Source organism: Melopsittacus undulatus, chromosome 3, assembly GCF_012275295.1.
Source record: "Melopsittacus undulatus isolate bMelUnd1 chromosome 3, bMelUnd1.mat.Z, whole genome shotgun sequence".
Lineage (NCBI taxonomy): Eukaryota > Metazoa > Chordata > Aves > Psittaciformes > Psittaculidae > Melopsittacus > Melopsittacus undulatus.
The window spans coordinates 15,734,346-15,751,585 of NC_047529.1; the positions used below are offsets into that span (position 1 = coordinate 15,734,346).

Genomic DNA, 17,240 nt, shown 5'->3' on the forward strand with positions numbered 1-17,240 from the left:
GCCTCAAGGGAAAATGAACAGATGAATCCCTCTTGAGCCCTATTACATGGCTTGGGATGGGAGGAAAGCTCTGGAGGAGGATCAACCACCAAGCAGGGATGGGACTCGCATCCACCTCCTGCCTCTGCAGCAGACGCCTGGAGGCTCTTGGGGAACTCACCAGGTTTTCCTTGCTATTCCCTTCTGCATCTTGGGGGTCACATCGCTTGATCTGCCCCAGGTATTGCAGGGGTAAACTCATGTGGCTTTTGGGTTCCCTCAGAGATGTGTGCTAGGACTCCTGTGCAATTGCAGGACAAAATAATACTTGAGGATATTTCTTGTTTGGATTTTCTCCCATGCTAAACAACAGCACCTTCCTAGGACAACCACCCCCCCCCCCCCCATTTGGAATGCAAATAATAATAATAATAATAATAATAATAATAATAATAATAATAATAATAATAATAAAACACTTTATATTTCCCCCCCACCCCCCCGTAGCACCTGGCATTCTGATTGCATTAGTAAGATGGGTTTCATCCTGCACCCTACCTAAAATGCTGGTTAAACCTGTCCTGTCGGAAGCTCTGCATTACATAAAGACAGCCAGGGCTCATGTGAAAACGCCACCTTTTAATTGCGACCGTATCGGGGTAATTAGCAGCAGTCTGGAAAAACTTAAATCTTTACTTTTTCTGCTTACCTTCCCAATTCTGGTTCAGCACTTTACCTGTATCTGGGGCACAGGAAGAAACGGAGCTCTCACAGGGCTTTGAGAGCAGGGAAATTACGGCTAAAAGCTACGAGCTAAAATAGATTGAGCAGACAAAGGGTGGAAGAAAGCTTTGTTCTCCCCATTTTCACGGATGGGGAACAGTGGCAGCAAACTCCCATGGGTCCAGCAGAAAATCTGTGCCTGAACCCAGCTTTTGCACTGTACAGGCAAGACCATCCCCACTCTTCAAAAATACCCCTTTTTGGTGTGGATCTGACATCTGGCACGTTACTCAGCTTGCAAACAGTGGGTCTATTTTCACCAAGTAACCTCCTCACACTCCCCCTGCTTCGGAGACATTAAAAAGTGTGAGAAAGTGCAAATCCTAAATTAGCTCAATATTCACATGTTCCTTAATTATTGATGAAGCTCTCATCTCCCAAGGGTAGGATCTGCAGGGGCAGCTGGGGGTTCCCAGCAAAGAGCCGTCTCTCGTCTCCCAGCTGCTTTACCACTGAGACAGAAGAACCAACCCTGCCCACTGCCCGGCTCCAGCAGGGACTGCTACAGGGACCATTTATTTGCTAGGAGAAACCAGTTTTCACTTGATACAGCCAAAAATGTGGACAAACCCCCCTAGTCTTAATATTTCCAACATGCACACAACCACAGGGCTGAATAGTTCTGCTGCAGCTTTAAATTTCAAAATACATATATTATTTCCGTTAGGTTAAAAGGGACTAGAGAATTTTGCCTCTTACACTTTAAAATTTATAAAAATGGATTAAGATAAGGGAAGAAACATATCTTCAGAGTGACTCAGAACTTAAGTTCTGACTTGCTGAGAAATGGAGCTTGAATTTGGCTTTGGAACAATCTTCCCACTTTTGCAACCATCAAAGTTTATGTTTTTACCATATTGACCAGTCCCATATCACTAAAAGTTTGCTTATACAAGACAAGCAAAAGTTTGCTTATCTTACATGGGACAGGTACAGAGATGACAGCCTCGGTTATTGTCCAAGTACCCGAAGCTCTGATCCTTCCTGGGAGTTCCTCAGCCATGAACTCCATGCGGATCAGATTTATAACCCTTCCCACTGCAAACCTCACCTCACACTACCTGGGAACGAGGAGGAATTAACCGAAGCATTGCTTCGGGTGCTCGTAATCCTCACGCTGTTCGAGGACACACTATCGTAAGATCCTTTTTAAGATAGGCGTGATGCTGTGCAGTGTTTCCAATAGACTTTGTGTGGTTTTCCTCTCTTCTTGGAGCTTCCTTCCTCCCCTTAGTGCTGGCAGGTTTGGAGGTTTCATGACGTAAATTGTGCCTTTTGAAGGTGGATGCTTCACAATCTTGAGTCTTGTGTGTTTAAACAGGAGAAAATTGGTTAATTACATTGGTGCATTCAGCTCATTTTCTTTGCCGAGAGCTGATTATCTGAAAGAACTCAGCACTAGAACTGCCCTTTGCTTAAAGGAAAATCGCTTTATTTGAACGAGATGAACTGTCCCCAAACACACTTTTTGAATTTCACAAAGCAGCTGCCTCTCAGTATTGTCTAATGGACTGAAATGCCCATTGACCCAAGGATAGGTGGTTCTGAAATCTTAATGGGTTGTCTTGAAACTTGTGCTTTACTGAACCCTGGTTGTCACTACTTCTGCTTTACAGTGGTTGTGTGTAAAGCCCTTGAGCTAGTATGTCTAGGAAAGAAATCCAAAGAATGGCATGTGTTGCACACACCTGGGTTGCCTTTCAGCATGCACCAGCACAGTCTCTTGTCCCTGGCTCTAAAGGATAGCTCTGCAATCGGACACAGCAACACCTGAACAGTTGAAACTCATAAAGCTCATGCAGACTTCAGTCTGATGCTGGTAACAACACAACTTTTCTATAGGCAGTAATTCCCAGGAGAGTTTTGCACTTGCAGGTATTTACAAGACAAAATTCAGCATATATATTACTGTTCATGAAATTGTGATTGCAAATCACAGTTTGGCACACAGCAGCCTTTGCACCGACAGTTGAATTCAAGGCTTGAAGCAAAGAACAACACTATACCTGTGATGAATGGAGGTAATTCACGAGGAGCCATCATCTGTGTAAGGCTCCGTGTGCGAGAAGGGGAAATTTCTTTCGTGTCAATGGTGACCGCTGATTACTGAAACCATTTTAACATCTATGCTGTGTGTGCCTCCATCTCGATTTGGAAGTGAAAGCAGAGTGGAGACTCATTTTGCTTAGTTTCTAGGTAATTTCACTTGGAGGTATGTGATTTTGTGCTGTGATGTGTGAGTCAACGGGCAAATATCTAACAAAAGACTTTGCTGTTTAAAAGCCTTATTTTCACAGCAATGAAACCAAGTAACTTCTTCGTGCTTACATTCTGCTAATTACACCATTTGGGTAATGATGTAATTATTTTTCTTATGCTTTCTAAAAAAAGACCTTCTTGCCAAACCAGAGTTTGGTTAAAATGGAACTCACAACCCACTATAAACAACAAACATATATAATTACTTTGGAGTGTGCTCCTGTTGTTTCAACCATCCATTTCACAAGACAGAATCTGGTCAGGAGAGCTTTTTGTCCAGTAATGCAAAGTTGGCTGACCCCTAACATGCACACAGCAAAGCAGATAAATGAATAGCTTGTTTCAAATACTAGTTTATGATTTCCCCCCCTCTTCCCAACCCAGATTCTGCACATGCTATTTCTCTTTGAACTCGAGGCACATTAAAATCCCACATTTCCTGGGATAGAGTAAAATTCCCACTACTTGTACAAATAGAGAATCTTCTATTTGCAGCTGATATTTCAGTCTGGGCCAGACTTAAATCTTAGGTATTTGGTACTTAACTGTAGTAACACCATATATTTAAAAATGTACTCCTGGGTTTATTCTTCCTACAACTAACACTGGAAACTGGCTAAACACTCGTAAGAAGTAACATGCAGAAACCTATGGAAGATTAATGTAGAGAACAAACAAATAAGCCCAGTGGTAAACCTTACTCCCTGAAAGACTGTGAAGTGTAGTTAAAAAAGCTATTGGAAACAAACAGGCTTTTTGGCTTTTGCTGACAAACAAAACCCTAAATTTGTGGTGAGCAAGATTAGAAGTGCTGCTTTGCAGGGGACTCACAGAACTTCAATGCAACTTCAATGCTGTATTCTTTTGCTGCAATTATGTTTTTTTGCACCTTGGGCATGGAGCTTACTCACAACTCTATACCAACGTCATGGTATGAAGTGGCATTTCAGTTAAAGAAATCAGGGAATAAAGCCCAGCCTCAGCAGCATCAGAATGGCCAATACCTGCACAGCACTGAAAAGCAAATGCTACTCTAAACACAGAGAAAGACACTTTGTTCTCCCTTGCAAGAAGTAAAACCACAGTAATTTTGCTGTAATGAATGACCATGTCCTGAGAGTAAGAAAGGTGCATTGCAAGCCAAGGTATCTCAGAAAGGAAGAGTCCAGCTGCAGCTAAGACATCTGAAGCCATGTGGACTCGGTAGTGCAGGCTTTAGTTTCACTGGACAATAAAGGCAGCTTAAAGAAATTTTTCATATTAATATCTGCATCTTGACAATGCTTTACAAACCACGTTAAGCAACTCAACTGAGCCAAGACAATAAAAAAATGTTCCCATTTTATTCAGCAGTGCAGGCCAGTGGGACGTTTGAGATTTACACTGATGAAACGTAGAAAGGCCCAAAGTCAAATGAACAGCTAATGATGTGAATTCCGGTCAGCCACTCCAGATTATGACATGAGAACTGGCTGGCTTTCAGGATTGTGCTGTCCCTTTGCTATGGCTAAAGCAGTATCAGAATCAGACTCCAGGATGGTGAATGCTGCTTCTCATTCCAAAGCTTTACTTCTCCACTTGCCCATCTCTTCTAACAGCTCTTAGCTGAGATTAACAAGTTAAAATTCATGCTGAATGTTTAATACCTCATACAAAACTGGTTATGGTGGTGCTGAGTTCCAGCATTGCTTATTTTCAGGTTTACAATTAGAAAAAAGCTATAATTTGATTATAGACCTAAACTGCAAGTGTTCAGTGTGTACGCAGCAATACTAATGCATCTGGCCAGCTAAACTTTTAAAATCCACTGGTCCCTAATTTTAGAGAAAAAGCTCTTGCTCTAGCCAAGACAACTTTCTGAATGCCAGATACATCACTGAAGGTACCCTGAATGTTCCCAGAGAACCAAGGATCTAGATATGATTAATAAAGGCACAGCTCCTTTAGCTTTGTTGCAAGGTTACAATTGCTAGAGAATAGTTAACAACTGGCTAGCAAATGAAGGGAGGTATTTTTATTTCACTCTTTAGTACTGACACTCAGGTGTAAAACTTTAATATTAGAACAAGTATTTGGGGAAGAAACAACATTTATTTAATATGTAAATGGAGATCAAGGAAAAAATTAGACATGACTTTGCAAAAATCAGTGAAAAAAATACATGGAACTTTGCAAAACCTCTTGTGTTTCCAGAAGCAGAGCTGGTCTATCACAAGCGAAAACGACAGTTGCTTTAATAATAAAGATAGTAGTAGGGTAAATTGTTCTTTTTAACCTGGATGGAGAAAAACACAGTGTGAAGCAGCAGGTAGTAAGTATTCACTGACTTTCCCACACTTAACCACAGTGGTTAAAACCAGGTCTGACTTTGCTTGCTGTTACCTGACTGGAACAGCGTTGCACCACAGTGAATCTGGGCTGAAGGCAGCACAAGGTCTGCTGTGTTACGACACAGCTCTTGCAAAGCCACTAAGGTGAACCGTCTGCCATACTGAAAGAGGCAAAGTGGAACTATTTTTTGTCAAGTCTTGGTTTGCAGACATGCAAGCCTTGGCAGTACCCATGGATATCTTTTTTAATAGGTGGTTTAAACCACGACAGGCACTGAAGCTCACATTGATCTGTCACCATGTTCTCCCTTGAAAGAGCTATATTTAAACACAGTCTGTGGTTTCTGCTGGAGGTAGAGCAGTGTGCTCAAGTCTGGATCACAAGTGGTGTCTGGCTGGTGTGTTTACACAGACTTCTCTAACTTGCTAAGGTACAAATCACCTGAGTCACAGCTTCACTCTGAAATGTGCTTGCAATGCTTCTTTTTCTTTTTCTGCGCTCCTTTGATACACTCATCTGTTTCCTCTTTTTGCCTCTTGTGTTTCTTTTTATGGTGTTTCTTTTGCCGTCCCTCACAGTCCTTTACACTCAGATCTTCCCCATCAGATGCTCCTGTATAAATTTCTCCATTGCCCAAGTTTTCATTACAACTAATGCTTTCCCCTTCATGCTGCTCTTTATGTTTCCTTTTCTTTTTCCTTGAGTGACATGCATTTAAAGGAGCATCCAGTTCCTCGTCATTCAAACCACTTATCTTCGACTGTTTCACTTTTGGTTTCTCACAATGCTCTGTACTCTTGGCCTCATCTCTCTTCTGCTTCTGCTTTTTCTTTTTGACTTTGGTTTTCAGCTCTCCTGAAGGCTCCAAAGCTTCATCAGCTGTTGGGCTGGAACTGACTACCTTTGTTTCTGTGTCATTCTGGGATCCCTTCAGTTTTGCCATGCGCTTGGCGAAATATTCCTGTACAGTGAGAACGCTCTTCACTGTATTGTAACCATCTGCAGGCTCAGATAGACAGCAGTTTCCCTGCTTCTCTTCCTGAGACTTAGAACTGGCAATATCCTCCTGCAAGGGAACAAAGAGAGGCAGGAGCAAGAGTCAGAAATAATGGCTTTAAACATAATGGTGGGTTTTTTTGTGCACTAGTAAGAAAAATATTAACAAACAGTATGGTGCTTTGAAAATTAATTGCAAAATATAGAGTTGGGCAGAAATGGGATTCAGCCCTTAATGCAAATGTTGGTGTAAGTTTAGGGAGAAGAGGTGGCAGTATGAATGGCAGCAAGTACGGAAGTCAATTCTCCGTTGATTTATATTTCTTGCTGTTTACCTACTCCCGTGTAGCTCATGCAGATTATGTATAATACTATCATCCTGAAGTGTATTACACTCACTTTGCAAAGGCACATGTCTGTACAAGATATAAAATAACATAAAAAGTAAGACAGTACAATTTATTAGCCTATGGCATAAAGGAAATCCCATGCCTGGAGTACCTCTGCAGCAAAGTGCAAGAACTTATGATACACTGAGCAATCCAGCATTGATGCATCTCTTCCATCTTATCTGATCTTTAGAAATGTTTGTTTCACAGCTGGTTTACTGTCATTGTGTCTTAGATGTTGTTATTTAAACATGCTCCATTTGATTATACATTATCAGATGGCAAAACCAACATCACAAGTTAGATCTTACAAGGCTTCTGCATACACAAAATAAATAGCTGCTGAACTCTAGCTGCAGGTAAGTATCTATAAAAAGAGTCTAGTATCTAGAAAGTAAATATAAAACAGAGCAAAGTATACGTATGGAGCTGGATGTTATGTATGGCATGAAGGGAACTGAGTCTGAAAAAGCAGCAAATGCAACAAGATGAAAATACATAACTTGTTAAATTATCTGTGACTTGCAAAATAAACCAGCCAAAAAGGCAGCTGAAATTCAGACTTGTTTACACGGATACTAAAGCACTCAAAAATAACCCTTTGTGGCATATCCTTTTGCTTGGCAAAAGTCACAAACGGCTCTTGGAAATGTCCCAGATTTTACATTGTTGTGTTTTTTTAACCCTTGTATGAACTGCAGCTATCCAAGCACACCCAGCCTGATGGGAAAAGCTGAGCAGTGGAGAATTATGCAGAATCCTTACCAGCATTGGGCCTACATCACAATTCTGGAATGGTAGGTAATCCACAGCTATTACAGTCAAGCATGGCGAGTATGACAGAGAGACTTCACTGTTCTAGCATTCATAAATGCATAGACAGGTCAGAGCATCCATTCTACCCATACATCTTGTATGTGAACTGAAGTGACTATAAAATGCAACCAAATCCGAGCAGTAATATGTCACATCCACTTTCACTGGCATAAACTGATACACATGGTGAAGACTAGCAGAGAACTGGGAGATATAAAATCACTTATCTCAACACTTGCTGGTTATTGCATGATGGTGAAGATAAGTGAACTGACTCTCTTCAGAGCATCATTTAACCTGCTGGCTGAAGTGTGGTTTATTAGGGTTTGTGAGTAAGGTTTTGCAGGTCTAACTCCTTATGCATCCATCAGCTTTACTCACATGAGCAGGAATGCAAAAATTTGTGTCATCAGTGATGCATTACGAGTAGCCATTTCCTAATACATCTACTTTCAAGAAAGTGGAACGAAAGTAATGCTGCACTTGAGATTCCAATAATGTTTGTGTGGGCACTTACAAAAATTAGGTACTTTTCTTGTAGGAATACCTTGTAGTTTACCTTCAGGCAACTTCATAAAACTGAAACTGTTCAGCTTCTGGCAAAGAAGCCCGCAAAGAGGTGTTGAGCATGGGGGAAAAAAGCATGTATCTACATACATCTATACATATGGTTTGAAAGGGGAGCTGCAGTACAACTTTTACAAGACAGAGTCCACAGAAGAAATGGATTGATTGAGCTTCATTTGTCACTCTCTTTTTAATAAGATATACCCCCCAACCCAACAAGCAAAGCTGGTGTGGATCAAATATAGATGCCCTGCTAAAGCAGAGTTAAACAGGTCACTTTTCTTCTTACCCACAAGATTTTGACACCTTGCATTGCAAAATTACAGTCTCCCAGGTTTTCTGGGGTAGATGCCAGCCAGAACAGTTTCCCTCCCCACCCCAATATGTGAAACATACTTGTGACCAGAACACCAACTACCCCCTGGCCAACCAGGAAAGGATTTTCTCATTCCCTTGGTGACTTCAAGTCCTGACAACTTAATTACGGTAATTGAAAGCAAGTATTACTTGAACTCTACACATTTATTTTATAAAATACATTAGGCATTAACAAAAAGTTCCTTTGGTTAAGCTAAGAAGTTCAGAAGGTATGCACGATCCCAGAAAATAAGAACCTTGCTCAGGAACTCTTTATTGATAAGAAATTTAATAACCATGGCTCACTGAATGCAGAACTAACAGGGCATGGAGACAAGCAAAGAGGTGCCAACCCTAGAAAACCTCTCAGTTTAGGAAAAGCTTATGTGAAACCATAAATTACCTGGAATGGCTGTTAAATGCCAGAAGTGTTCCCCTCCCATGATGTACCTGTCCTAGTAGCCATGGGAACACCACTGAACTCTAAACATGGGTTTTCTGTAACCTCTGGATGGGAGACTCACAGTTTATGCAAGTCTTCTCCTGCCTGTCCCAGCATACATATATAGAAGTTTCAAACTAAAATAAGATCTACATACTCAAATGAGTACTGTGTTGCTGCAACTCCTGAAAAACAATTTATTACACAAGATAAAAGGCAGAAATAAACCTTCTCCTCCAAAGAGCTGATGATCACATAGAAGGAAAAGAGCAATCATGCTGTGGCTGGTGGAAGGCTTGAAGAGTAGGCTTTGGAAGAGATACGTTTTCCACACCTAAGTTCCAAAATTAACAACAAAATTGGTCTGAGAAGTTGAGGTTAAAAGGGGTTGTGAATACTGGTCTCTAGGGAATTGGTAGGATGATCCCAAGCGAGAGAAAAGGGCTGCTTGAAGTATGGTGTTAAATGTGGAATAATTAAGAGGAAACAATAGGAAAATTCAAGGAGAGGCTGGGAAGTGCACAGGAAAAGATGAAGGTCAATTATAGCCAGAAGTCCCCTGTAAATATCATCTGCTTATGTAATTAGCTAAATGTATGGAAAATAATTTGAAGCACATAAAGTACTCTTGAGTACCACCGGCGTTGTTTTCTGCCTGCTTTCTTCACTTTAGCCACACAATGCTGATTTAATCATTAAGTTAGCACACTAAACTTAGCGAAATCCTGGTTCCCTTGATTCCTGGGGGATCAGGGTTGTATCTCTAAGGCATCACAGTCTCAGAGCACCTTTCAGCTGCAGTTATTCAGTGAATTAAAAATATGGGGGATTATGGTCACTTATATAAGCAATTCACATGACATTGTGAAAACAGTCTGGCAACAGTAGCAGCCCAAAGTGGAAAGTATTTAGGCACCTCATGAAACCAAAGGAGTTTGAAACCCAAATATGTTTGCAGATTTAAGACCTTAGGTTGAAGAATTAAAATCCCCAAAGAAAAGCTGCATCCACATGTTATTTTGAGAGGAAAAGCAAGATGAAACCAACCAACCAAGGTTGCCCATACATAAGCAACAGAAGCAGCTTGCATTAATCCAGTAAACTTTCCCTGCTCTTCAGACTGCAAATGTTTCTGTCCTTGCACTTAAAGCTTAGAGTAGGGGAATACAAAAATCTGCTAGAGTCTCAGATCTGCCACACAAGAACTACAACTGTTCAAGTCAAGTGATTTCACATGCCTTTGCCTCCTCATTTGCAAATGAGGGGGTACTAATTCACAAGCAATTTTGTTAGCCTAAATTCACAAGAATGACACAGAAGTACAGAAGGGGTGAGCACAAAGGCAGAATACAGCTAAACTATAATTTCAGTAGATTCTCACTTAAATTACAGAAAATGGGCTAGATGAAGTAAGTAGAGGCTAAACCTCCAGCCCCAGTTACAAGGCAATCACACAATCATTCAGAGCTTTAAAATGCATCAAACCCTTTTCTGCAGTTTGCTGAACCACAGTGATTAGAACTTTCTTCTTCAGAAACCATAACAATAAGATTAATATAATCCAGTTCTGTTTCTGCTACTTCAGATCCTTATTGCAGAGGTGTGTTGGTATGTTGCAGTGCATAAAACTTGACAGGTAAAAACTGAGGGCATCCCTGTATCTTTCTAAGCCAGGTCTAGCTCTAATAGAGAGAAACAGAGCAGATTATTCATGAAGAGTCACTCTGGGGCTTTGCAGACATTAAGAATGACAGAGTCTTCCTTTAAGGAGCTGACAACTTCCAGTTAAGTAGGAGCATAAACATTTGGACTGGGATCAAACAGGCAAGAGAGTGAACAAAGATTTGTAGCCGGATGAGTTTAAGCGGGATTAAAATAAATGCATGCATAAATAAGGCCATGTACCATCAGTTCTGAAGTCAATTCTGGCATAAGAACAGGTACTCAGGAGGCTCTAATGTTTTCAATTTACCTGATTAAGATTGGAATACTGCAGACAGCATCTTATGAAGAACTAACAATAACAGGCTTCCAATAAGGAAAGGGCCGATGCAAAGAGAAAAGGGGACAATTCTCCCTGTGCTTATGAGGAAGAGGACAAGCTGCAGCAGTAGATGCAAATTGCCAGTATGAAACTCTGCCACTAGGAGTAATCCACCAGTAGGTATGTGAAGCCTCACAACAACCACTGAGAATCTCAACGGTGGAAAGCAACTCAGACAACTATCAAGAAAGCATTAGGAAGAGTTCATCCTTGCTTGGAATTGAAAATAGAAGATCTGGACTCTAGAAGCATCTTCCACTCTTATAATGCTTTAAAATCTTAAAATAGGCATATAAATTGCCCACCTGGTAATAAAAAAGGGTTTAATGAAAGAGATGAAAAGCAGGAATGCTAAACCCAAAAAGAAATGGTAAAAAATCAGGTCACCTGCAATTTCTTTTTTTTTTTTGTAGATCCTGGAATTCTAATCACCAGAATACCTCACATAACCACAGTAAAGTTTAATTATACTACTATTTATAATGAGCACCAATATAGCAAGGAATCCACTTATAGGAGAAATGGAATGAAAATATTGAATATCTAATACTTGGCTGGGCTGTATGACATGGTAGCACTTTAAAAGGACAAGTTCCAATTATTATAGAACAGCACTTTCCTGTTTGACTCCATTAAAATAAATTCTGTGCTAGAATACATTGAAAAATCAACTACAATCTCACAGTTGGATATTAACTACTATACTACATGTGAACTATCAGCTCTGCCTCTTACACAGGAAGGACAAGGAGAAAGGTTAGGACATAACTAATGGAAAAAGGACAAGGAAAAACCTGTTTTAAAAACTCCAACCATTTTCTCCATGGATTTATGAAGATCCATTTTTGCTACACCTGCCTCCATCCACAACTACAAAGGAAAGAGCAATCAGGTTTCTCCTCTTGCAACTGAAAAGCCAAAGGAACGTTACTGTAGTATATCTCTACCTAGAATAATTTTGAGGTTATTTACAGAATCACCGATCTCAGAGAAGCTGTGGCTGCCCCATCCCTGGCAGTGTTCGAGGCCAGGCTGGATGGAGCTTGGGGCAACTTGGTCTAATAGAAGGTGTCCCTGCCCATGGAAGGGGGCTGGAACTGGATGAGCTTTAAAGTTCCTTCCAAATAAAATCATTCTGTGATTCTATGGTTGACTGGAAGTGATGTCCAGAGGTCTTCAGCGCAACCTCTGGCCTGGAGCAAGACCCCATCAGCTTCTTGTCATGGAGTCATGGAAACCTCCAAGGACGGAGTTCCCACAGTCCTTCAGGATACTCATTCTCATGTGGCACTGTATTATTGTGAGGAGGTTTTAATTACCACATAACAGCACCCATTCCATTCCCCTGTATAAATCTATAGGTGCTTGGTTTTCAAGTACATTTACACTGAATCTGCTGACTCCATCTTTTGTTTTAGTTTCAAAATTCTGCGGTGATGTGTTTCTATTAAAACTGCATTCAAATTCTTACTGGTTGTCTTGTAATTCTATTTTATATTTTTGCCAAAACCTCATCCTGTACTTCAGAAAGTGGCCAATTTTAGCATTTTCATTCATTTTTGTAATTCACATATTATTACTGCTAAAATAGAAAGCCGCCATCTCTCTCGCTGAATGCATCTCTACTTATCCAAAATGCCATTTGTTTGTCATATAAACAATAATTTTTCACTCCTGTACAACGTACTGGAACCCAGCCTGTTTCCATCAATGAAACAGGAGCCGTACAATAAGCTGTGATTCTCTGCTGGGTTCTGCCTTCAGCCCGAAAACAACAGCGTAACAGGAAGCAACAGGGTTGCAAAAGTGCAACGGATTAAATTTTGGCCAGAGACTTGATTACAATGATAGTCATGGGAATTCATTCCAGCTGTCATTATCAGATCCTGGTCAGTCCTACAGTACTAACAGTTACAATATTAGGAGTTACAGCACCTGTATTTCTAATGTCAGTTTGGGAACCCTGACACCGTGGTCACACAGAGCACACAAACTTCCTCCTACTGTTCTCACACTTTTCAGGAAAAAAAAAAAGCATTCATTTCGGTTTTAGCCAACAAAGGCAGCGAGTAAAATCCATCAGCAGAAAGCAGCCTGTGAAAGGCTAAGGGAGAATACACACAGCAAGTTAACGCACAAGGAATACGGAAGGCTGAGGGCGCACAGGGAAAGAGTTAATAAAATCAGCAAATCCAGAGAAGAAAAATCCTTTTCTCCTCTTGAAAGAGACACTTAAATATCCTTGTGACATCTCATTTCACTCTAGCTACACTGCTGAGGCCAGCAAAACCTCTTTTCCTTCACATTTCCTTGCAAATTACATCTGTGCATTAGACTGAATATAAACAAAACTAAAGGAAGAGATTTCCCTTAGGATCTCTCTATTGGCACGATACAGAGATCCAAACATAGTGACTTCATCTTCCCAGAAGCACCTAAATCAATTCTAAACCGTCCTGTTCTCACCTTGAATAACAGAGGAAGTATGGTCCAGCAAAGTGAGTACAGGACTGGGAAGGTCACGTTTCCCAAGTTTTCTTCCCAGCTGGTGGGAAACCCTGGAGAAGTTATTCCCTCCAGCTCTGGCACAGGCTATCAAAGCACAAAACATGCTTTATCAACTATACGAAACTTGCAGCAGAGCTAAGAGTTTCAGTAAGTGTTTGTAAAGTGCTTGGAGATCCTTCAGAGAGGTAGCGCAGATGTGCAAGGAACTAGGCAAGTACTGAAATAACCCCGCTGTTCTACTCAGCTGGCATTGCTAAGTGGCTATGACACATAACAGCAAACAAGACACACAACATCTGTTCTGTATATACCCGTATATAACCATATCACCAAGAGACTCAAATATTGTATTTTAAAGGGGCAGGCAGGACTAGATTAGATATAGGAAGAAGTTTTTCCTTGTGAAAGTGGTGAGGCACTGGCACAGGTTGCCCAGAGAAGCTGTGGCTGCCCTATCCCTGGCAAGTGTTCGAGGCCAGGTTGGATGGGTCTTTGAGCAACCTGGTCTAGTGAAAGGTGTCCCTGCCCTCTCCCTCCAGCTGCAGGGGTTGGAACTGGATGAGCTTTAAGATCCCTTCCAACCCAAACCATTCTGTGATTCTTGAGTTGAGGATTTCTCGCTATACGATACAGAAGAAACTGGATGGACTACATGGCCAGCCAAACTGTGAATACAAGCGAAGGTAATAACAAGGGATCTGAAGTTTTAAGATGTTGAGGTAAGCCACTGAGAGAAAGGATGCAATAAAAATCATCGGAAGTACCCAGAGGAGAGAAAAGAGTTTTGGTAAGAATTCCGAGGGCAAGCACAGCCAGCATCACAACTCGGCCTCTGGTGGGGGAAACTACACATAAAAATATCTGAAAATAACACCTGCCTTTGCAAAACTTCACTTCTATCTCTTTTCTAACAATAAACGTAGAAAAGCTGTGTATAAATAAAAGTGATTCTAGGAGCATTTGAAACAGGTAATTCAAACGACCAAACCTGCACTCCTTTCCCCTTCCCCTTAGAAAATGCTTCTCAAAAGGAAAACACACACTTGAAACTCTTCCGCTTTTTTGCACTGAGAGGGTAATATGCTAGAGAGCTGATCCACGTATCAAAATCAAGTCAGAGCTCTGTGCAAGGGTACAGACATTTCCTGTTTTTCAGCACAAGCTGGAGCTGAGGAGCTGCTGAGAAATACCTTGTGTCCCTTTAAGTCCCTTATTTGTTAACTGTGCCTTCATGGTGACTTGGTTCCTTTCCTCTAAGCAGGTGTGAAGAAGTGTTCGTAGCACAGGAAAATGAATCAGAACATTACAATTTAGAGCAGCATACACCATAAACACCAGCAGAGCCCTCCTGCCTGAAAGTATGTGGACTAAAAGGCAGATGCAGAAAAACAAGACAAACGGCAAGAGAACCAAAAACTGAAACACAACTGCATGGATGTGTATGCACATCTTTTTTCTTCTCTGCCATCTATAAGGAATGAAGCAAAAAGTTTGTCTGAGGAAATGGGTTCATATTTCAAGAAATACACAGCGTACCTACAGTTCATATGGATCTTATTCTTGTTTTCAAGAATTCACATACTGCAGCCTTGCAACTATAGCCAAGCCAGGTACAAACCCCCCGCAGCCTTCTTTCATAAATTTATGCATTTTTCCTTATTGCTGCCTTTAGTTTTAGTGCTTTCTTGCACAACTATTCAGAAAACTCCTCAGATCAATTCAAATTAGCACTCATCCTCTTCCCCCAAACCAAACCAACTCCTGTCACTTCATAATGCTACTCCATCTTCAAACACAGACATGTTTAACTAATCGTATTGCCCGTGTCCTACTGTACCCTTTTACTACCTGATATGTGTAACATCCTGCCCTTGTTCTGTCCATCATTTTATTGTAAGATCTCTGGGGAAGCAATTAGCCCACATGTGAGCACTATATCACATAATTAACAAATAATAACCACCAAGAAATGTAGGCCAAAAATGCAAAGTTATCAGAGCAACATTTCTGCAGAGACTTGTATTGTTCTGTATTCACTTGCAGCGTTAGCTTCCAAGCTCCTGGAGGCACGTATTATACTCCAAGCAGCATGAAAGCAAAGGTGAACGCTGTGCTCTAAAGAAGACACAAGGTGTTCTGACTTTATTTGGATTTATAGGCTTTACTATTTTTCCACATTCATTAACATTACCAGTAGTATTTACATAGAACACTATAGTTAATAAAGTTCAGAATTTAAGGTGAAACATTTATAATTTGGTTCTGAATTAACTTTGGCAATGAGAGTATCAAAGGAAGGAAAGACAGGATGACTGTAACCATGAGCAAGATGCAACACAAACTTTGCAAGTGACCTCATTTAGTATGGAAAAACTGCTTGAGGAGGCAAGGACAGAATCTCCATTTTTGGGTATTCACCCCCATACTCCACAAACAGCTAGTAGTGAATGGCACCAACTGTTGCTGTCCTAACATGGGAAACCTAAAAGCTCCCTCTTATTTCAGCAGGAAACAAAAGATTTCCCATTCCTGAGGCTTCCTACTGTAGGACAGGTATTTCACCTGCTTGCACACTTGCTAGGAAGTGTAGAGTCCTGAGTATCCCTTCAATGCTGTTTCTATTGCCTTGATACTGAAATATCAGTCTGGCTGTTCAGGTGCCCAAGCAATTAAGACAAAGGTTTCTAATAACCCTGAAGTAGACTTCCACTTCACATGGACCTACAGAGCTAAGGAAGCATAAAAAAATATGAAAGAAGGAAAGAAAAGGAGAAAGGATCAGTTTGGGGTGGTTACTGGGAGGAAGAAAGATGGCCCTTGGGATGTACAGAGGAAGAAAAACATTCAGGAGAGAAGAGGAGGTATGTGATTGCATCTCCACATTTCTCATCTTTGAGTATGTTGGCAACAGTGACCATACTCAGAAATACTGATCTTAGATTTGGCAATAGCTGATCTTGTCTTGAAACACCAAATTAAAGTGGTCCCTACTGAGAACATGACAATGAATAGAACATTTCAGTCACAAAACAGGTGGAAAACTTGTCATCAAGCAGTTGGCACTATTTTAGGATAATCCCTGGAGATTATATGTGCCAGCATAACCCATGCAGCTCTGTAGCCTGAGCAAGACAGAGCATGCATGCTGTGGCCTGTAACAAAGATGCTGGCTTTTCATGGTCAGTTTGTGATAACTGCACTCTTTGGCAGAACTTCAGCTCTATCAACCTGCAAAACAACTCACTGTTTTAACCTATGCAAGGAAAATAACTTAGATCAGCATGTACAGTTTCTACATTACCAAGGCCAGCTTCAACGACAAAGAAAATCTTAACTATCCAAGTGAATAAGACAAGTCCCATGCTTCAGAACTGATAGATACCCATATGACATTGAGACAGTTTGTACCCTAACAGTCAGAGTCTTATCTCAGCTTTTCTGCTTGTAGGCAATCCAGCTCTGAGCTCTCAAGCATTAAAGGTGAAAACATTTGGTTTATTTGTGTTTCACATCTGTACCCGTCCAGACTGCTCTTGGGTTTACATTGCTTTCCTCTCCTGGGAATGAAGAGCCTCACTTTCCACCTTCAAACCCCTCTTCAGACTCCATTTGCTTTGGCTGGCTTTCCATGGCTGACGTTTGTATTTCTTCTCTGCTTTTCTTGTCTCCCTTTGACTTCTGCACGTTGTAAACCATAGCCTTCATCTCACACCCTTTCTTGCTGCTTCCCTTCCTCCTTACCTTTTATTTTTTGTGATGGTTGCTTCTG

At 40.9% G+C, this 17,240-nt stretch overlaps 1 protein-coding gene across 1 annotated transcript in view; it reads right to left on the reverse strand.

The window, feature by feature from the left end:
• Positions 1-4,350: 4,350 nt before the first annotated feature.
• The window catches only part of PINX1 (PIN2 (TERF1) interacting telomerase inhibitor 1), a 64,897-nt gene continuing 52,007 nt past the window's right edge, over positions 4,351-17,240 (reverse strand). The window contains exon 7 of the mRNA XM_005146482.3: positions 4,351-6,418. Within this exon, the coding sequence (XP_005146539.2) occupies positions 5,807-6,418 (612 nt within the window). The 3' untranslated portion in view covers positions 4,351-5,806. The remainder of the gene's footprint in view (positions 6,419-17,240) is intronic.